The sequence below is a fragment of the Petaurus breviceps genome, unplaced genomic scaffold, assembly GCF_028583685.1.
Source record: "Petaurus breviceps papuanus isolate PSGF00001 unplaced genomic scaffold, PetGlider_PUasm1.0 98, whole genome shotgun sequence".
Lineage (NCBI taxonomy): Eukaryota > Metazoa > Chordata > Mammalia > Diprotodontia > Petauridae > Petaurus > Petaurus breviceps.
The window spans coordinates 37,459,808-37,482,508 of NW_027187460.1; the positions used below are offsets into that span (position 1 = coordinate 37,459,808).

The 22,701-nt window shown below is 40.9% G+C and overlaps 1 protein-coding gene across 4 annotated transcripts in view; it reads left to right on the plus strand.

The window, feature by feature from the left end:
* SAMD12 (sterile alpha motif domain containing 12) overlaps positions 1–8,587 on the plus strand; it is a 604,883-nt gene extending 596,296 nt beyond the window's left edge. For all 4 annotated transcript variants that reach the window (XM_069081255.1, XM_069081256.1, XM_069081254.1 and 1 more), the window contains one exon: positions 5,634–8,587. In XM_069081255.1, coding sequence (XP_068937356.1) covers positions 5,634–5,656 — 23 coding nt within the window. In that variant the 3' untranslated portion in view covers positions 5,657–8,587. The remainder of the gene's footprint in view (positions 1–5,633) is intronic.
* Positions 8,588–22,701: the final 14,114 nt, after the last annotated feature.

The following is a 22,701-nucleotide window of genomic DNA, read 5'->3' on the forward strand; positions in this document are numbered from 1 at the left end:
TTTAGGGGAAATGAGAAAGGCCTCTCATGGAAGAGGTGATATTTCAGATAAACCTTGAAGAATACTAGAGGTTCTAAGAGCTGGAAGTGAGGAAGGAGAACGTTCTAGTTATGAGAGACAGATAGACTGTGGAAAGGCACAAAGATTGGAGATGGAAATATGACCCACAAGAAACAAGTGGGTGTAATGGGAATGCAAATTTGGAAGATCTTCCCTGCCCCTAGGCTAAAGTGCACCTGGAGCCTGGGGTGGGAGGCTAGTTTTTCAGTAGATACTTCTTGATTGGCCAGTGAGTCAATAAGGTTGTTACATTCTCTGAGCCAGGAGAAGGCTATATAAGCCCTGATGTGTAGCTTTGTTTTGGGACTCACTTTGAGAAGTGTTCTGTGATTTGATCTGAATTCTGGGAAGCCGTTGTTGAGAGGCCCCCGGCTTTGAAAAACCCAGATGTGGAAACCCAGATGTTGACTGGGTATGGATGTAATGGTTGGACAGTTTGGAAATCTGTCTACTTGATCTGTTTCTGTCTTGATAATTCTGCCTGTATGCTTTGAAGTTCGGGGTGCTGACCTTTTTCCCCTGAACAAGGTAAACCATATATGTCTGACTAATTAAAGTAAGCTTGTTAACCCATTTTGAGTTGCTTTCCTTTATCAAAGCAGATCCAAGAACCTGTGGTGGCGGCAAACCCTGAGGACGCTTGGGGTGCTTGCTGCTACAGTGGGCCAGTTTGGCAAGCATGTTTCAACACTTGTTAAAAGCTGAAGGGAAGGAATTTGAGAAGTAGAGTGGATCCTCCTAAAATTTTACCAAAAGGGTACTTACCTATTATATCTTTGGAGGCCTAGGGACAAAGTATTTCTGTATGATAGTTTATGTATAGAAGAAGGGAATCATCAGAGGTATCAAATCATCAGTGTTGCTATCTGGTAAGCACCTTTGGGTTCTGGTGTTATGGACCTGTCATATGTAAGGCAGAGACTCTATAGTTATTCATCCCCAACTGGTACCCAACAAGACCCACCTGGTCCATTAGTATGATGATACCCGGAGTGCCTTGCAGGCTTCTCAAAACCTAAGGAGAAATGCTCTGCAAGTAACTACAGAGAAAAAAGTACTAATACATTTCCAAGGGTACCTTAGTTGGGTTCAGGTAACATGAAGAGAAGATTCGATCCTTCTAACACATTTTCCTTAAGAAATGATTTAAAAAGGGGTGGCTAGGTGGCCCAGTGAATAGAGCACTGGCCCTGGAGTCAGGAGGACCTGAGTTAAAATCCGGCCTCAGATACTTAGCCGTGTGACCTTGGGCAACTCACTTAACCCCAATTGCACCTCCAAAAAAAAAAAAGGCAAAAAGAAAAAAAAACTAGCCTAGACAAGAAATAATGTTACAAATGACCCCTCCAATTATGAAGCCAGCAAGACAGTTATCAACATATTGTGATAGTATCATGGAATGACATGTTGCTTCTTTTATTTTTAATGTTTCATTTATTATGCTATATCATAAGTTATTCATTCTTTTTTTTTTTTTTAAAGCAACCGGGGTTAAGTAACTTGCTCAAGGTTGCTCAAGGCCAGTTATTTCTGGGTGTGGTGCCAAGTATCTGAGCCCGGATTTGATCTCCAGGTCATCCCGACACTGGAGCCAGTGCTCTTACTTGCTGTGCTACCTAGCCACCACATAAGTTATTCATTCTTAACATTTATTTTTTGACATTTTGAGTTCCAAATTCTTTCCCCACCCCCACCCATGGAGAAGGAAAGAAGTCAGGTAAAACATATTTCCGTCTTCGCCGTTATTTTTTTTTTAAAGCAAGAAAATAAAGTTTTCTAAAGTGTTTCAGTCTACACTCAGAGTTTATCAGTTTCCTCTGTGAAGGTATATAGCATTTTTCATCTTGGGTCCTTTGGAATTGTCTGTCTTTCACAGTTAATCATCATTGCAATATTGCTGTTACTATGTACAATGTTCTCCTGGTTCTACTCACTTCACCTTGCATTAGTTCATGTAGGTCTTTCCAGGTTTTTCTGAAACCATCCTATTTGTCATTTCTTATATCACACATCATAATCCTTTACCACAACTTGCTCAGCCATTTCCTAGTTGATGGGCATCCCCTCAATTTCCAATTCTTTCATGATGCCTTTTAGAGAAAACCCAGTTAACTTTTTTCAGTGTGAGCTATTTCCATGTAGCCTCTTGCCCCAAGGAAACCCAACCATATGGCCAGTTATGTCAGGGTGGCTGGCTGGTACTTCATCCTGAGGGCAACTTCTTGTGCCACAGACAGGATTGTGTTTTCAAGAACTAAACAGTTGGTTTGGGGAAGTGGTGGGGGAAGCTGAATGCTTCATGGCCCAATCAGCAACAGGGTAGGTTCTCTGTCCCCTCAGCTTGCCAACATTACACAAGGTCAGGCAAGACCCAGGACACCAGATATGTTACTGTGACCTTAAAAGTCATTTCCACTCTCTTGGTTTCAGCCACCTCATCTATAGTACCACTCTTCCAACATTTTGCAATACACAGTGTATTGTACTGCGTACAACATACAACAATACATAGTATGATGCCCCAGAGTCATCAGGGAGAGATTAAATGGTATGTTGTTTAGAAGCATTTCAATACAAAAAGGGTTAAATTCTACAAGTTGTTTTGCTTTGAGAAGGTGAATCCTTAACTATCCAGAAAGCTGGACTATTTATAAAAACACACCCTCAGGGTTCTAGATAGCCATAATTTGATTCAGATTTTTTGAAGTTTTTCAAGCATTTTTTTTGTACAAGATTTTGTTATTTGGTGCTAGTGCTAGAGATATGGTATATTGTTTTAACTTGTGTTTTTCTTATGTCTTGTGTGTGTGTCTTGGCTCATCAACTGTTTCTCAAGGACAGAGATCATGTTATGTCTTAGGTTTTGTTTTGTTTTGTTTCTTCTGCCATCCCCACAGTGTCTAGCCCAAGGCTGAGCACATAGGTGATGATTTATAAATACATATTGATTGACTGATCAGAAACTAAAACTAAGAAATCCAGGAAAGACCACCCAGACAGAAACACGAAATGACCTTCCCTTTGTTAAGAGTAAAAAGTGATGGTCTTACTATTAGGCATGTGCCCTAAGGGAGGTCAAAAGCAGACAGAGAAGGCTGCCACATATCTACCAAAACATTCACAGCAGTACTTTTTCTGGTAGCAAAAAACAAAAACAAAGTAAGTGCCCATTAATTGAGAAATAGCAAGACAAACTGTAATTGATGAATTAATGAAATATTAGTGGACAGAAATAAGCAATGACTAAGGATTCAATAACCATCTCTATGTTGAAGACTCTCACATCTGCCTGTCCTGCCCCAAGCTCTCTGCTAACCATCATCTCTCATCTCCAGCTTCCTTTCAGACATTTTGAACTAGATATCTGGTAGACATCTTAAATTCAATATCCCTTCCTTCCCCTCTCCTACCTTTCCTGTTACTGTAGAAGGTGACACTATCCTTCTTGTCCCCTAGGAATCTTCCCAGATTCCTCACTATCTCTCATCCCCCATATCCAAGCTGTTGCAAAGACCTGTCAATTTCACCTTTGTTGCATCTCTTAAATATACCTCCTTCTCTCCTCTGACACTGCTACCACTCTAGTACAGGCCCTTGTCAACTCATGCCTGGATTATTACAATAGCCTACTTAGGGTCTTTCTGCCTCAAGTCTCTCACCATTCAGCCACTAAAGACATTTTCCTAAAGCAGAGATCTGATCATATCACCCCCTGCCCTATTCAGTATTAACTCCAGTATTTCTTAATCACCTCCAGGACCAATTTTTTGATCTGTTTGACATTCAGAGCCCTTCATAACCCTGCATAAAAAGTCTTCTCACACTTTACTCCCTTACACATACTCTGAGATCCAGTGACACTGTCCTGGCTATTTCTCAAACAAGACCCTCCATCTCTCAGCTCCAGGCATTTTCTCTGGCTGTCTACCATGCCTATGAGGTTCTCCCTCTTCCATTTTGCCTACTACCTCCCTGGCTGTAATGGAAATGCAAATTTAAAGATCTTCCCTGCCCCTAGGCTAAAGTGCACCTGGAGCCTGGGATGGGAGGCTTGTTTTTCAGTAGATACTTTTTGGATTGGCCAGTGGGTCAATAAGGTTGTTACATTCTCTGAGCCAGGAGAAGGCTCTATAAGCCCTGATGTGTAGCTTTGTTTTGGGATTCACTTTGAGAAGTGTTCTGTGATTTGATCTGGATTCTGGGAAGCCGTTGTTGAGAGCCCCACCTCGGCTTTGAAAAACCCAGATGTTGAAACCCAGATGTTGATTTGGTATGGATGTAATGGTTGGACAGTTTGGAAACTGTCTGCTTGATCTGTTTCTCTGTCTTGATAATTCTGTCTGTATATTCTGAAGGTCGGGGTGCTGACCTTTTTCCCCTGAACTAGGTGAACAATACATATTTGACTGATAAAAGTAAGCTTGTTAACTCATTTTGAGTTGCTTTCCTTTATCAAAGCAGATCTAAGAACCTGTGTTGGCAGCAAACCCTGAGGATGCTTGGGGTGCTTGCCGCTACACTGACTTCCTTCAAGTCCCAATGAAAATCACATCTTTTCTTGAAGGCTTCCACAGCCCCTCATAATTCTAGTGCTTTCCCTCTGTTAATTATTTCCTATTTATAGCTTGCTATGCATAGTGTTTACCTGCTGTCTCCACCCCACCCCCATGTAACCTCCTTGCGGGAAAGGTACTTTTTGTCTCTATATCCTCAGCACTTAGCACTGTGCTTAATATAGTGGTGCTTGATAGTGCTTGATAAATGATTATTGATTGATTGCTAAGGAATCAGAGAAACAAGAGAAGATATCTGTGAACTGATACTAGGTGAAATCAAGAGAACAATAAGCACTAGTCTTTGTGGTCCCAGAGAAGAAACATTTCTACCCCTTCATTTGAGCTGGCACAGAATGTTGCGGACACCGGCAGATGTTGCCTCTATGTGGTTGTTTCTGTTGTGGTTTGTTTGTTTCAAAGGAGAGTTCTGTTGGGTTTTAGTGAGGAGTATTCACAAATGACAGTAGTATAAAAACAAAAGGTATCAAAAATGTGTTTTAAAGATGCTACAGGTTGTATGACTAAAATAATCAAGAACTGAAGTAGCAATGGATGTAAGAGCAAACTGCTCCTTTTCTTCTAGTTCTATGAATCACTGGAGGGTTTTCCTCTGAATGACAGCATCTGCCCTGTGGTAGGAAAACCCAATTAAACTGTGCACAGAAACACATCCCCACTGCATGTCCCAATCTGATCTCCTTCCAATAGATTTATTAATGGAAAGAATCACAGAATTGGATGTGACTCCCAGGGTTGAGCTAGTCCATCCACTTGCTTCCAGGGAGTGCAGCCTGCCTCCGCTCAATAAGATGGGTATCTCCCCTGTTCTTAGCACTCTCCAGGGAAGATTTTATAGACAGTCTCTGTCAGAGACCCCATTCTTATGTTGAACTGCCTTCACCTGGGGCATAAGGCACCTGCCTTTGAAAAGGATAACATTTTACATCCTGGAAATGTGCCGATTTGTACCATGTGAAATAAATTACTTTCCTGATTTTTTTTTCTTTTCTTTTACAGCCTCAACAGAGGGTTCTCCATAATCATGATTAGCCTCTAAAGCTGCTGTCCTGCCAGTTGATATGGAAGTGGCCTCTCCCTCATGAAAAGCCGAAAGAATGGCAGTGCCACAAGATGACCTTGGAGAATTGAAAGATTAACTGAGCTCCAACCACTCAGTCAAGATGATGGGTTTGGGAAAATCCTAGTTTGCCATGGATTTAAAATGTGGCACATCATCTCCAGTGCTAATTTGTTCCAAGTGGTCATTGACAGACCATTAGCTGGGAAATTGCTTCCAGTTTTCATCACTGTGCATAACTTGAGTTCCCTTCGGGGGCCTCTCTGTGCCCTTCACTAGAAGTCCCATTTTAGCATGGCAACTACTGGATTCTTTTATTATGTATGCAGATGGCATGATGTTTTAGGAACCATTACAACAGTTCTGCGATCTCAGTGGAAATGTTCACAATATTACACCCTGATAGGAATGTAAACATGTCTCGTATCTGTTAGTTATGCTGTCTAAGGTATTCCGTTCAATTATTAAGCACTTTATAGGTGAGCTCTACACAGAAGAATTAGCACGTTCTGTATATGTGAAGAAAAAAAACCAAGGTGTTCTTTTTTATTTTTCCCCCAAAATCTTATTCTATTTCTAGGCTGAGATTGTCCAAGACAAACTCCACTATTTACATATCCTTCGTGGTTTGTGGTATCTGGGTGTAGATATGGTCGTGGTACTGTTAGATTTCATCTTATAATATGTTACTGAACAACTGTCTTGATTTGAACCAGGAAGAGATGAGCATGGGGTTAGTAGGTAGACCATGGTGATTAGGACATTACCTATGATTTTCTTATACCTAGATGCCCTCATATTGCCCATATATATAAACATGTTTATCTTTCCATTGTGCCACCATAAACTTTCTTCTAATCAAAAGAAGCAGAGATCTTGAAAACAAGAAGAGGGATTCCATTTTCATCAGCAAACATGGGTCAGTGGATAGTGAAGGCAAGAGAATCTGGTCATATCATGGCTCTTGCTTGCTTCAAAATGTTATGGAAAGAGTCATAGACATCATTACAACAGTTCTGCAATCTCAGTGGAAACGTTCACAAAGCCTGTTAGAAATGTAAACATGTTTCATGACATGTTGTGAAGCTAACAGGCTCTTAGCATCATAGGTAGAACCCTCCAAGGCAAAAAAAAAAATTACAAAGTGACCAAACTATATCCCACAAGAAGGAAGTGGGTATCACTCCCCAGCAGCATTTCTTTTTCCCATAAATGACTTCCGGTCATCCCCCCAGTTAGCTTCCTTTCTGCTATTTTACCATCGATATTTTGGAGGATTTTTTTTTTCAGTTTTATTGGAACAAAACCCAATGATTTCTATCCTTAGTCCTTGAAACATCAGAGCCTACATGAACCAATCCTACTTAGCTGATCCAAATTTGTTTTCTGAAACCTAATACCACTATTTGAACTGCGTCAAGGGTCCAGTAAAGTTTATCTCAAGGGTTGACATGAGTCCTTACTATCCCAGGTCTAGGTTATGAAGCCTAGAAAGTGACTTCTTTAAAACCACATGTGTGATGACTTGTAATTGACTGGGTTCTTCCCCAAATTTAGCATTTAGACATATCTTCAGACCCACAGCCTTCATCTAGCTGACCATCTTCCCAAGTCTTTGAAAGGGTTTAGCTCATTGTGCCTCCCTTGAAAATTCCCACCAAAGGGGAAAAAGATCCTCTTGAAATTCCAGTGAGTCAGAGGGAAGAATGGATAAACATAAGTTTATCAAGAGAGTGCTAGAGAAAGGCTACTGAGAAATAACCCTTAAGATCCTGTAGGGACTTTTTCTCCACCATCCTAGTCATTCCCCAGCTATTCCCCAAGTAAATATCATGAGAGGAAATTATCACTGCAGCGTCAAAAGAGATTTGTTGGAGTGGCTTTGGGGAAAGCTGACTTGAAATCTTTATTCTTTAGGGCAGAGGTATAGAACCTTCAGCCTCTAGACTACATGTGGCCCTCCAGGTCCTCAAGTGCTGCTTTTTGACTGAATCCAAATTTCACAGAATTCTGTCAAAGGGTTCAGAATCAAAGGGGCACATTTAAGGACCTAGAGGACCACATGTGGCCTCAAGGCCTCGGGTATCCCACCCCTGCTCTAGGGTAACCAAACTTGGGCTGTTCAGCACCTTACAATTGCAGGCTTTTAGCAGTATCCCTACCCCCCTTTGCCAGCTGTCACCATTGAGTCATGCAAGCAGGGCTGATTTGCTTCAACCTGTTTACCCTCCTGCTTCTCCTGTTGATTCTTTATATAACCCCAATGCCTACTTTCCCCCCTCCACTGTGCCCCTGGGAGCACCGCCAGTATTCATAACACATCTTTGATACCTTGCATGTGGTGCTCCAATTGATAGTCACCTGACCTAAGGTGTAGCATACATCAGCCCAGAACTGAGAGGTGGTAGAAAAATCCATCAATTCCATCCATGCCTTATTCCCAACTCTTCCCACTCCCAGTTTTCATCTTGCTTCCAGTTTTGTGTTTTCTGTCTTTATGATAAATACTCTTAATACTCCTTTCCCCCAGCCCCACTCCATCCCACCCACATGGAAATATGTATCCATTCATTTGGTATGATGCAACAATAAAACACAGGTTTCAGACTCCATATAGTCTTTGTAAAGGAAGACTGCTAGGTTCTCAAGACATTGTAGTAATCTGGTGCCCATGGAGTCCTCCTAAAATCCCTGAGAAAACTGTCTGCTAGCTACCATGTTTGGTCACTTCCCTCTATCCCATGGAACAAATTAAAGGTTACTGGCATTATCGTCTAGCCCAGTCCATTTCCCAGATTAAAGTCTTATTGCCACTGCTTGGAATAAACAATGGAAACATTTTTTTCAAGAATTTAAATGCTCATAAATCCATTAAAGAAACAAACAAGCCTTCTTCTATTGCTTTTTTTTCAAGCCTCCCAACTTGTTTCAAATCAAAAGAGCTAGTTAGAGCACAGTTGAGTTGACATTTGTGAGAAGACAGTGAATCAAGAGGACTTCAGATAGTTTTTCTAAACATATATTAGTGCCAAGCGCTTACCATTCACTGAAATAGCCAAAGTACTGTTTTTCAGATGGTTGTTCTGTTTCATTGACTCCCAGGGATGGTTTGGAAAGCACAGCATTATAAATTCAAGAACATCTTCAAGTGTGAAATGGACCTAGTAGAAGCAACATTGGATTTAGAAATAGAAGACCCAGGTTCAAAATCTGCCTCTGTCACCTGAATGACTTCAGGCCAATTCTTTCTCCTCTCAAAGACCTAAGGGTCTTACTTGTAAAATAAAGGGGTTGAAGATGGACTTTAAAGTCCATTCCAGCTTTAAATCTATGAACCTATGGTTCAGCCTTGGGTTTCTTTGGTGGCAGGAGTATGTGGGGGAACAGGGAGCAAATGGTTGAGCAGTAGCCATGATTAATCTATATAGTTTACCAAAATGGTAAACATTCCTCCTTGAGTATCATGTATGGAAACTCAGAACATTTTGGAGAGAGAGAGAGAGAGAGAGAGATTTTTGTTAGGATTTAGGGAGAATAGGGGCAGGGGAGGAGGCAGGGGTGAAGTAGTACGTTGTTGAAATACTTTTAAATTTTTAACATTCACTTTTCCATTTTCTCAAAACCTACCCCACATCTTCCTATGAACAAGCAAACTCACACCCACCACTGCAGGGGAAAATATAGTCTTGAGAATGAATAGGCATGAATAATTATTAGGATCTCTAGGGTGCCAAGAAGAGGTTTGGGAAAGAAAGGAGATTAGCTAACTTTCACTAAGGAACTGAATTTAAATTTAAAAGGTTGCATAATTTTACAAATGTACCTTGGGGTTCTCAGATCTCAGAGACTTCCTCTACGTGTCCTACAGGGACCTCAGAATTCCCCTAAGGGCCAACAAGGACAGACTGGACAATTATGGGTATATAGTAGAATTTTCACAGTAAAGACACTAATAACTCACTAACCCACTGGCTGAGTCCAACTGTCTTTACTTTCCCAGCAAATACTGAAATATGCTTTAACACCCAGGAAGACAAGGGATATCAACCTTACTTGATAAAATATGCCAAAGAGGAAAACTTCTAATGAATTTTCTAATGAATTTCCCCACCCTGGTAATGCGCTCTCTCTCTCTCTGTCTCTCTCTCTCTCTTTCCCTCTCCCTTTTCTCCTTCCCTCTCTGTCTCTCTCTTCTCTCTCTCTGTCTCTCTGTCTCTGTCTCTGTCTCTCTGTCTCTCTCTTCTCTCTGTCTCTCTGTCTCTCTCTGTCTCTCTGTCTCTCTCTCTCTCTGTCTCTCTCTCTTTCTTTCCGCCCCCCCCCTCTGTCTCTCTCTGCAAATGTCACACAATTGATTTGGTGAAGAATAATAAAGGTTCACATAAGATGAGCTTGCAAGATCCTTGTTAGTTCTTCAGCTCTGGCAGTCCACCTGTTTCCAAGTGTATTAGAAAGCTCATTCTGTGCAGTGTTTTCCTCTATATTCTTTAGAGCAATTTTGTTACTTGACAACTAGACTTAAAACTGATGTAGACACTTAAAAGAATCTGATCTTTGAAAATGACATAAATTTTCTTTATTCCCTGAAGGCTCTTTTTATTCACCCCTTCCCAAATCCACAGTATATCCCCACCCTGCTTTCTTTCTTTCCACTTCTCTCTCTGTCTTTCATGGTGCTGTGGGTAGGTTTTACTTATTTGATAAAGAGCTCACACGGGAAAAAAATGCATGGAGTCCTATTCCAACAAATTATACCTTCTTGAGTTTGATGGAGGAGGAACTTGATTACCACACCACTGGGGTGCATCAGCTTCCACTCTGGGACATGACTTTGAATCAATCAATCAACAAGTAGTTATTAAGCCAGAGTTAGCTACTAAGAGTAGGCTCTGCGGATACAAGTACAAAGAATGAAACAATCCCCCCCCCCAAAAAAAGAATGAAACAATCCCTACTCAAAGGACCTGTAAAAGTGGAAAGGGCCAGGAGGTGGGTTTCAGCTACACTGCAAGGACAGGTAGCTCATACTTTCTTAATCCCCTTACTTCTGCCACATCTAGGTCTCCTGTCACCACAGAAATTTCATGAACTCAGTTTTACAAAACAACAGCATTATCCCTGGCTCCCCAGAACTGTCTCAAGACAAGGGAGGAGAGCATCTCCAATATTTTTGTATGCACCTAATTCTCCAGAGGGAAGAAAGGGAAGACTTTTAAAACTCAGTCACTTGTGCTCAGCTTTTTAAAAAGTTATAACTTGCTCAAACCCTTGATAACTAATGCAAAGTAGATGTTTCCACTGAGATTTTAATTCAGGTGTTTGGAAGGAGTGATGACATTTGCAGCCTTACTGGGTCTGTACAGTGGTCATCTCCTTGACCCCAAAAATTCTGAGAAATGAGTAGTGAGATTGAGAGAAACTTAAAAGAGAAATGTCCTTCAGGTCCTTACAGGATTAGGTCCTCCTGCCCTCAAGGAGAATGACTGCAGAATGGCTGACTGTCTGGACAGAAGATGAAATGGTTTGTAAAAGGCTTAATGAAATGGGGTTTCACTGGTCATGAAATAGAATAATACTGTTGAGGTACCAGTTGTTCAGTTTTAATTTCATATTAGTCATTGATAATTGAAATGGTAACAACTTGTGGAGAATGACTTCTCCCTTCCCATATTTCTAAGCCTTTTAAAATTCCACTCATTAGGATAAAAAAAAATAGCAGCTGATTTTAAGCAGTTTCTGAGACAGTGGTTTCTATCACAATACAAATCTATTCACTATAAAGGGGGGCGGAGGAGTAGGGAAATAAATCTTTAAATTTTATTCTTGGAGTAAAGTAACTACCTTTCTTGATTTCCTTGAGGAGAATAAGTAAGTCTGATTTTGTGATACAACCCTGATTGGGACAGAAGATACCTCATTTTCCAATCCTGCCCCTTCCACCTCATTTTCCAATCCTGCCCCTTCCCTCAAATAGTCTGACCCCACCTACCTTCTTATGTCTCCTTCAAAGATGTTGTTAACCTGTCTCATTTAAAAAGATTGGCAACCATAAGGTAAGACACACACACACACTTGTAGCTCCCACTTCAGTTTTAATTTAAATTTTATAGAAATGATATGCTTCTATAGTCAATGAGATCTGAACACCTGCATCAACTCCCAGGGACTATTTTTTGCCACAATTAATATTTGGTCTGTTTTCATCTACACTGAAAAACAAAACAAAACTATGTTCTGGACTTTATGAAGAATCAGGGTAGGATTTGCCAGTTCTCACTTTCATAGCTCACACAGTAAGCATTTGAAAGCAAGGCCTCGATGGTTTTCTCAACAAGTCTAAGAGGAGTTTTGAAATATACAGCTCAATTCTTACCCATATTTTGAAAGCAACTGTTGGAGGGGGGTGGAGACATCAAAAGGAATGTAGCTGGATCCTTATTGAACATTGTAACTTTGGGGTTGCTTTTTTTGATTCCATTTTCATTCAACTCTTACCTTAAACCTAAAAGGATGGGAGGTGTACCCAGATGGGGTAGCTATTAACCCTAACCAGGAAACCCAGTCAGGAGCAGTGGGCTCCAGTTGCTTTAATTCATGCTTAGGAAATTTAAAAAACCTCTTTGGGTTTCTGAATGATTTCTCCACTACTAGTCTCCCTTCCTCCACCAATATAAAAAACTGTCCTTACAAGTTTAAGCAGCAGCCGTGGTTTGGCCAGTGAAGGCAGCAAACATTGCAGTGAGCTGAATAATGCTGGAAGTTTGACTTTGTGCAGGCTTGGAGCAGTGTCCCACATCCCAACCATAATTCTATCAAGAACTACACGTCCATTGAAGTGAGATCTGGGCCCAGATGTTTGGAAGTGAATTCTGCTGAAAATCATCATTGCACCTCAAATCATGCTACTGGAGACCTGTTAAAGCAATTCCCAGTTAGTTCAACTGTTTAATATCATTAGCCTCTATATTAAATAGCTTTACACAAAATTTTAGAAAAGATCGATATCATAGTAAAGCTGCATATTAGCAATAAAGAGCACCTGAGAAGAGAGTATCGATCCATTGTGGTTTCTATGCTTAGGTTTATTCTTAGAATGTTGTGGGGGGGACAGAATAGCTAGGAGAAATGGAGAGAATATATCTTGAAACCAGAAGCACCAAGCTAGGGATCCAAAGACCTAGGGGTCCAATCCCACTCCATCTTTTACTGTTAAACCTTAGACAGATAGCTGAGACTCCCTGAGCCTCAGTTTCCTCATCTGTAGAAGAGAGACCGGCCCTTCCCACTTAGTGGGCTTTTCATTTTCATGAGGACCAAATGAGACAATATATGAATATTGTAGTGTGATACAAATATAAGGTATTATCATCAGTATAATCTGGGTCAGAGATTCCATGAAAGTAGAATTTCATGAAACACAATGCCTAATTCTCCTACTTTATGCCTTATGATCCCCATCCCCCATCTTGATCACATCACCACCCTTCGGGGGTTAAAGCAGGAAAGGAAGTAATGATCGCCATATCCCATAACTATCTGATTTGCCAAATGATATTTGTACTGTCCTATGGATCCCAAAGACTGAGGCATTCATCTGTCATCCTGACTCCATTTCCCAATTCACTGAGCACTCTAGTGAGCTAGCCAGTCAAAGGAGAGAGCTTTGAGTTTGGCTTTCCAAGCATAAGTTTTCAATCACTGCATTTCTAAAGAGCAAAGGAAGTGTGTAGTCAACAAATGGAGGGTAAGGAACCAAATCATTCTGCCCCAAATTCTATCCATTAGGCACCGTCTCATAGTATAGGTTCTGATGAAGGAAGAAAAGATCACATGATGTGAATTGAATTGCAGGCTAGGGAAGGCTAATTGTAATATCAGAAGCAAACCAGTAAAAATTGCTCACTCCCCCTGGTATACTGCATGCCTCTGTTTGTGTGCAGGAGCACACACTGTCAGCTAGGTTTAGTAAGTGTGCTTTGTAACACCATAGCCCTGCATAGGTCATAGACCTTTTTTCACAGCTTCTATAAGTATACCATAAGCCAACACCTGCGTCAGCTTCCTGAGAAGGGTTCAATATACAGGTATTTTCTTTTCTCATCACCCACAACTGTGTTTCTTCCTTTTACACCATAGCACTATGTCTCTGTAGACATCCAAATAGAGTGATAACATCGAGTGCCTTTCTGATGGGCATATGTTGTATTCCCCTAGGAACCCCCGGGGCAAAAATGTACAGAAAACCTTATTTTTCCCAAATATGAGAATGATTGCACATCATTTTCACCTGTCCATTTCCATATTTAAGTGACTGTCAACATGTTAATGCCCATTGCTCCACTGTTCTATTTTTTGCTTTTTTAATTGTTTCCAGATGTCTTTAGAAAGAGTTGATGGGGAGGCAGGCATTCTCTTTAAATTGAGTTAAATGAAAATTTTCAAAGTTTGTTGCTTTTTCTCTGGTGTCCGTGGGCATGATCTCTAGCAGGCTTGGAAATCTGCTTTATCATTTTGTATACTTGACAATTTTGTACTCCGCATTATTTGACTTCATATGTGCATGGCAATGTATTAAAACACAAATTTTTATTACAGTGTAAAAAGTGTGTCATTTCTGATTTTGAACAAATATACTTGGAAAAAAATCACATTAAACTTTTCACTTATGTTTTCTTCAGATCATCAGCTTTTCAGAAGAAAAAAAGAAAAGTTACTGCATTTCTCTTTCTCTGTGTTAGTTAATGATGCAATTCATGATGGAAAATTGTCCTCAATTATACTGTGTTTTCTGCAGAAATAATATATGTGAAATGAATCTGTGGCCTCACTCCAGTTTCTCCTAGTACACAGACTTCTCCAACACAACCAGCATAATCGGCACTGAGCTTGAAAATCTTGGTTTTTAGACTATGTTGTGGGAGAAAGAACCTCCACAAACTTTACGCAACTAAGGGGGAAAGAGGGGACTTGCTGAGCTGAGATCAAGTCTTAGAGCCAAAATCTACTCCTCTTTCCATGTTAATGACAAGGCCCATAATAATAGCTAATAGCTACCATACATATGGTATCTCATTTGGTCCTCACAACAAACATGAGGCAGGAGTTATTATCATTCCCATTCTACAAATGAGGAAACTGAGGCTGAAGGAAGCTGAGTCAGTTCTGAGGGACACAGAGCTAGTAAGTGTCCGAGGCAGGATTGGAACTCAGGTGTTATTAACTCCAGTTCCAACATTATTTATTGTGCCACTTGGGCTGGCCCGAAAAAAAGGCCCATTCCTCTTCCTCTGGGATAGTCAAAGGTGAACTCCATTTGACAAGTAAAGAAATGGAGACTCTCAAGGCAGTTGCCTGCCTAGGATGGGACACTAACTCTAGAAGAAATGTCATTAGAAGCCAGTGATCAGGCTCCAAAACTACCCTCATCTCATGCCCCACTTCTCAGAAATCTAGACTTCCTGATTAACCCGGACAATTCCTGAGTTATTTTCCAAACTGGGGGCAGGGAAGGAGGAAATACCCCCACCCCAAAGAACATTGATACTTCACATAAAAATGACAGGATCAAAATGAAATGATAAAAAGTTACACTACTCAGGGCAGTTTGGTGGCACAGTGAATAGAGCACCTGCCCTGGAGTCAGGAGTACCTGAATTCAACTCCACACTCAGACACTTAACACTTACTAGCCACATGACCTTGGGCAAGTCACAACCCCAGTTGCCCAGCCTTCCCCCCTCAAAAAAAAAAAAGTTACACTACTTTGTAAATCTTAAAGTGCTAGGGCAAGCTTACCCATTATTATTGCTACTTAAGAGAAATAAAAATTTTGTAGACCATCTCAGTTAGAGCCTATAAGACAGTGCTGGACATGACTACTGAAACTCTTTTATCAAAGTAAGCTTCCATCCAATCATATCTCCACATGATCAATCAGCAAGCATTTATTAAGCACCTATCAAGCAGGGCAGCTAGGATCTGAGTTCAAATCTAGCCTCAGACACTATGTGTGACCCTGGGTAAATCACTCAACCCTGCTTGTGTCAGTTTCTTCATCCGTAAAATGAACTGGAGAAGGAAATGGCAAATCACTCCAGCATCTTTGCCAAGAAACCCTTCTTCCCCCTTCCCCCCCAAAAAAAAAGTAACAAAGAGCTGCATATGACTAAAAAGCGACAGGACAACAATGTGTCAAGCACCATACTGGGGTAAAAATACAAACATGAGATAGTCCCTATAACATATTCATGGACAACAATACTACTACTACTACTAGCACTACTACTACTACGACTACTACTACTATGACTACTACTACTACTACTAACTAGCTCATATCATGCTTTACACAAGTTATCTAGAATAGAATGTGTTACATATGTTATCTCATTTGATCCTAACATTTCTATAAAGCTTCAAGATCTGCAAAGCACTTTATAAGTATTACTTCATTTGAACTTCACAACAACCCAGTAAGGTTAGATGCTATTATTATTTCCATTTTACAGATAAGGAACATTCAGAGAGGTTAAGTGATTTGCGTAGGGTCACACAGCTGAGTGTCTGAGATGAAATCAGAGGTTAGGACTTTCTGCCTCCAAACCCAGTGCTCTATTGGGGACACCACTTAGTTGTCTTAAGTATACATACAAAATAATGTATACAACGACAGGGTGCTTTGGAGTCTGGGTCTGTTAAGCAACTTTCTGGTTGAGGAGCAGTGTGACACAGGGATTTTGAAGTCATTTAGACTTAGCACCTCTCTCGTATATACCTCAAATATAGATGTACACATATCGGGATAAAATAGGTTTCTGCTTGTCTTTGACTATTTTGAATGCACTTTGAAAAATCAAGAAAGAAGATATTTGGACAAGGCAACCCTATTCTTCATCTTTGTACAAAAAGCAAATACTGATTCCCTCAAGAATTTAGCATCTGACTTTTTAAAAAGGCCAAACACAACACCAGTGACCCCTTTTCCCTCTGTCGGTGGCTCATTCCAAAACATTTTCCATACAAAGCTAGGAAAATGAAAAGAGGAGAGTGAGGTGAAAAGTAGGACGCAAACCACAAACTCGGGACAGAAAATAAATTACAAGTGATTGTATTTTCTTATGAAAAAATGATGGGGAGTAGAGAGGAAGAGGTGAAAGTGGTCAATAAATGTCGACTGTGATACCAGATTAAGATCAGTGCTAGCCTTTTCAAATAGGAAGAGTAAGATGGACTTTGGAGGTACTTATATGCTCTGGGGCAGCTAGATGGCACAGTGGATAAAGCGCTGGGCCTGGAGTCAGGAAGATGAGAGGTCAAATCCAGTCTCAGTTGCTTAAGTGGTTGTATGACCCTGGGCAAGTCACTTAACTCTGCCTCAGTTTTCTCATTGATAAAATGAGCCAGAGAAGGAAATACCAAAGTACTCCAGTATCTTTACCAAGAAACACCTCCCCCCAAAAAAGGGGGTCATGAAGAGTTGGACCCAACTGGGAATGACTGAACAACAACTACTACTACTATTTACTATTATTACTCCAAAAGTTATCTATTAAAATACAGAGAGTCCCGAGAGGGCTAACACCATAAGCCTACCTGCAAGTACTTTAGTAGAAGTGAGGATATCCAACAGTAGGGCTCTGAGGAAATAACATGGAAAATGGTCTTTGGCGGCCAGCTTCCCACCTTCACAGTAGGATCAAAGACTAAAACTACAACAGACCTTAAAGGGCATTGAGTCCAAAATGCCCATTTTATAGATGTGAACCCTAAGGCCCAGAGAAGTTGGGTACTCGTCCAAAGACACACAACTAAGTTGGTAAGTGGCAGAATCAGGAATTTGGACATAGGTCCAGTACCTCCAAATTTGGCTTACTTTCCACTTCATCCTATAGTTTCTAAAAGGAGAGTCAGGGACCTGAGGAAACAGGAAAAAAGACCAAAGGAAGAGAGAGGCAAAGGGGCCCAGGAAACAGAGCGCCAATGACAAACTTTGCTTACTTAACTTAATTTTGCTGAAGGTCATCCTGCTTTACCTCACTTTCCTATTTCTGGTCCAAATTGGTTAGCATTTCTAGACATAATCATTGGGATCATACATTGTATTTGTTTCTTGTTGTTTAATCATTTCCAGTCATGTCCAATTCGTTGTGACCCCTTTTTTTGGGGGGTGGGGGAGGAGGTGGTTTCTGACAAAGATGCTGGAATGGTTTGCCATTTTCCTTCTCAAGCTCATTTTACAGATGAGGAAACTGAGGCAAATAGGGTTAAATGACTTGCCATGGGTCACATAGCTAGTAAGTGTCTGAGGTCACATTTGAACTCAGGTCTTCTTGACTCCAAGCCTGGCTTCTATCACTGTGCCACCTAGCTGCCCATTATACTTGTTACTCCCTACATTTAAAAACCCAATTAATCAATTCTCCTAACAATACACATTTCCTATTTTGCTTTCTAATGGTAATTATGAATTGGGTAGGAAAATGGTAAAATTCAATGTCAAGATAGAACTCTATGCCTCCACCATCCTGAAAAAGGAGAGAGTGTTCTCCACCTTTTTTTTTTGGAGGGGGGAAGGCAAGGCAATTCAGGTTAAGTGACTTGCCCAAGGTCACATAGCTAGTAAGTGTGGCAAGTGTCTGAGTCCACATTTGAACTCAGATCCTCCTGACTCCAAGGCCAATGCTCTATTCACGAGCCACCTATCTGCCCCACATCTTTTATTCTTACAGATGTTGTGCTAACACACACCTTAATGAGAAAACAACTTTGCCCCAAGTTTGAACATCCATGAAAGTTAGAAAAGGAATGTACATCATTAGGACATTCAATTCGCCGTTTCTATACAGGTAGTAACGAGAATATACTTTAGAAGTAATCTAGCCCAACCCCTCATTTTACAGGTGAGGAATCTGAGGGCCCGACAATTCAAAACACTTGCTTGATGTTCCACAGACAGAAAGTATGAAAGCCAGGAGTCAACCCAAGTTATAGAGGGGAGCCCAGAGGCTATGTAATGGAATATTCACATTTAAAATATGAGGAAAATGAAGTCCAAAGAGATGAAATGCTTAATCATGGTAACACCAGATTTGAATCTGGGTCCTCTGCTTCCAGAGAGTGTGAAAGCGGGAGGGATTTCCCACATCTTATTCCACTGCCCCAGATATTAAAAGTGAGGCTCTACCAGCAAAAGGAGATGTTGATTTCTCACTGGCCAAAAAGCAAATCTGTCTTTAAGAAACAAAAATGTACAGGACTCAAGGGAGTTAAAAGAGAGAAGCTCATATGGATATAGTATGGAAAAATAGGAAGCCATATCAAACTTGACATTTCCAGGGTTTTTCCATTGGCAGCAGCGGGCTCAGACACACAAGATGTAGCCCTTCCTTGGCTATGAGGACAAGAAAAGGCAGAATCCAGCACCAGCCTTTTGGAAGGTTTTCCGAAGACTCCCAAGAGAACTTAACTTAGCATTCAGAATGTCAGTGTGTATGTGTGTTTCTCTGTTTCTGTGTGTGCTGGGTTAAAACAGACAGAGGGGACTTACAAGGCCTGTGTTCTGTTTCTGTCAAGTTGACTTGCTCTTTGACCTCACACATGACAGATCAATCCATGCCTCTGCTTTCCCCCTGTATTTGTTTACAATTCACTCTGAGACTGGGTGAATAATGTTGCTACATAACTAGAGAATAAGATGTTATTGTTCTGTCTCTAAGATATTCATTATCTGTTGTTGTTTGGAACTTTTTTTGTTTGTTTGTTTTGGTTTGGTTTTTTGAAAGAAAGGGAGATGTCTTAAGAGAAATAGTCTGGAATAATATGGAATAATGGCCCGTTAACGAGTATAGATTTTAACTCGATGAAGAGATTTTTTTACCAGGGTTCAAAAATATTGCTGGAAATGAACTGACCCTCAAATAGAAACCGTGCTCTTCTCCTGAGTTGTCAGGAAATAGCATAAGCCTGGTTCTACCACAGCCTTTCCACAGAGCCTTGAATAACTCTCTGAAGTCTCTTCCTTCTTCGTCTGTAAGGTAGTGATGTAAGAGAGCTGGAAGGAATAGACAGCCAAGAATGGAATATAAATTATTGTAAGAATGTAAACTTTCTCAAAGCTAGAGTGGAAGAATCTATAGAATCTGTTATCTGCGGAAATAGTATATATACAGGCATGTGCGTGTGTGTGTGTGTGTACACATGCATACATACTTGTGTGTCACTAGGGAGTAGTAGATGGAAAGCAGATCTTGGAATCAGGAAGGCTTGGGTTTGAGTCCCCTATCTCTGATACAGACTTGATGAATGAGCCTGGATCAGTCATTTAACCTGGAGATGCTCTAGCAGAGAAGACTAGAAGATGCAAAATAGGTACTGACCTTCATTGATAGATGGAGTTTCTTCATCCAGTATCTCCTTATGTTTACTAATGAAATTGTGTCCAGTCCCTGTCCTATCCACTGGACATTTTCTTACAGAAAGTCTCTTTTGCCTTTACTGAAAAGGAAGGCAAATAGAATCCTTCTTTCAGGCATTGATGTTTACATCTGCCTTGAAAAAAAATGGTATTAATATATTTTCTCCAAATTGGCCCTTTTGATTTTCTTATAGGTTATCATGACAAGCAAGCATTTTTTTTTGTCATTCCTGTTAAAAATGTAAATGTGTCTCCCCCTCGCCCCCCTGCTTTGACTGGATGAGTTTTGTGTGAATATTTTTAATAGTAAAAAGTCAAATGCATATAATCTGTCCTCATGTGGGACTAGTCTCTGGCTTATAACCTTAAAGAATTAGAAAATTAAGAGTTAGCTTCCTCCTCCCTGCCCCACTCTCCCCCTCACTGTTAAGGGGCCTTCATTCTTCACAGCGATTATATTCCTTGATAGTACAATCTTTATAATTCCCAAGTTATTGTGCCTATGGTTGGATGTCCCCATCCTTTAGCACTCAGAGCATAGCTACACATTCTTCAGATGTCACTGTTGGGAGTTAGAGGGACAGTTTCTGGACTGGAACTACCATGTTGGAGCCCTTGGTGAGGTAGGCGAAGCAGCTTTCATTCCAGGAGAAGGGATAATGACTTTATGAATCATCCAGCCTGACCAATATGGGCAGTCTCTTTGGGAAGGACATTTTAAAGCTATACTTTTCCTTCAGAAAATGGAAGAGTGGGAAGCTGATAGCCAAATACAGAGTTCACAGCTAGCTAGTGAAGTTGGGTGGAGCCAACTTTCAGGGTCACCCACAAATCTTCAAATCCACAAGCCCCAAATTACGACAATGAGTCAATTTGATACTTATATGCAGACAATAACAAGAATGTGCTTTAGAGGTAATCTAGCCCAACCCCTTCATTTTCTAGGTGAGGAAAATGAGGGCCAAACAAGTAAAATCACTTGCCCAGTGGTTCACAGAGGTTAAGTAGGAAAGCCAAGAGTCAACCCAAGTAATACAAATCCCTTCTGGAACAGAGAGAAGCTAGAAGAAGAAAGTTGTTGTCCCCATGTGCTTAGGAAATAGAACCAGGGCTATCACCAAGGCAGGGCAACCAGGGCTCTGGTCCTAGGTGCCAAAAATGAGTGTGCTGGCATCTCTTGCATTCCTTCAGCAGATAAAATGACTATGCTTAGCACCTAGCTGCCAAGAATAACCAGATATATATAACAAGCTACCAGATGGCTTGCTTCATCTTCCAACCCAAGCATGGCCTCACCCCAAATGAGCTCCCTCCCCTGGCCTGGCCCTGCCCTTCCCCTAGCAATCACCTCACAGTCTCCCATGAACTCCATCCCACCCAACAAAACAATGTCCTTTTATCTCCTTCCCAGGGAACCTTGTGTCCTGATGTTTCTCTTCTCTCTAATAGGACCAATATCTCAAAGGTTTCTCCCCACTCCTACACATACACGAGATTAGGTTAGTGCCATCAGGCACTTGTTGATCTAAAAGTGGGGCAGAGTTCAGGTTACATGATACAGGTTCCTTATAGCATCTAGGCTTGACATGACTTCCTGGTCACCTAATGGTGTCCTATAGGATGCTGGGCACTTCAGATTTGGTGAATATCCCGAAACTATGCAATTTTGCTACACTTGGTTTATGGACCAGAAATGTCTCCACATGGAAGGGGGAAAGAGAGAAGGTAGTGATTCTACCTGAGTGTAGCGGCAAGCACCCCAAGCATCCTCAGGGTTTGCTGCCAACACAGGTTCTTGGATCTGCTTTGATAAAGGAAAGCAACTCAAAATGGGTTAACAAGCTTACTTTAATCAGTCAGACATATATCATTTACCTTGTTCAAGGGAAAAAGGTCAGCACCCTGAACTTCAAAGTATACAGGCAGAATTATCAAGACAGAATCAGATCAAGTAGACAGCTTTCCAAATTGTCCAACCATTACATCCATACCAAACAACATCTGGGTTTCAAAGCCGGGGGGCTCTGGACAACGGCTAGCCCAGAGTTTCATCAAATCACAGAACACTTCTCAAAGTGAGCCCCAAAACAAAGCTACACATCAGGGCTTATATAGCCTTCTCCTGGCTCAGAGAATGTAACAACCTTATTGACCCACTGGCCAATTAAGAAGTATCTACTGAAAAACAAGCCTCCCACCCCAGGCTCCAGGTGCACTTTAGCCTAGGGGCAGGGAAGATCTTTAAATTTGCATTTCCATTACACTGAGTTAAGTGCTACTGTATTCTTATTGAATGATCATCTTGTGTTAAAAGTAAGTAAGGCTTCCAACTGTTCAATGATTTACAAGTGCCTCATTTCATTCCAATATTGAGCCTGAACTAATAGGATACAGCCCTGTCAGGTCCATCTTTAACATCCTCTTAAGTGAGTCTATCTTAAAAACTTGATTTAAGGGCACATTTCACACTCTTTGTTTCTGGTGACAAAAATTGCTAGTTATACCTTCGAACTCAGCCAAGTTATATGAAGTCGAGTTTTATTTTTAGCATCAGCACCCCAAAGCAGTCTGGATTGCTTGTTTTTAGCAACGATCAA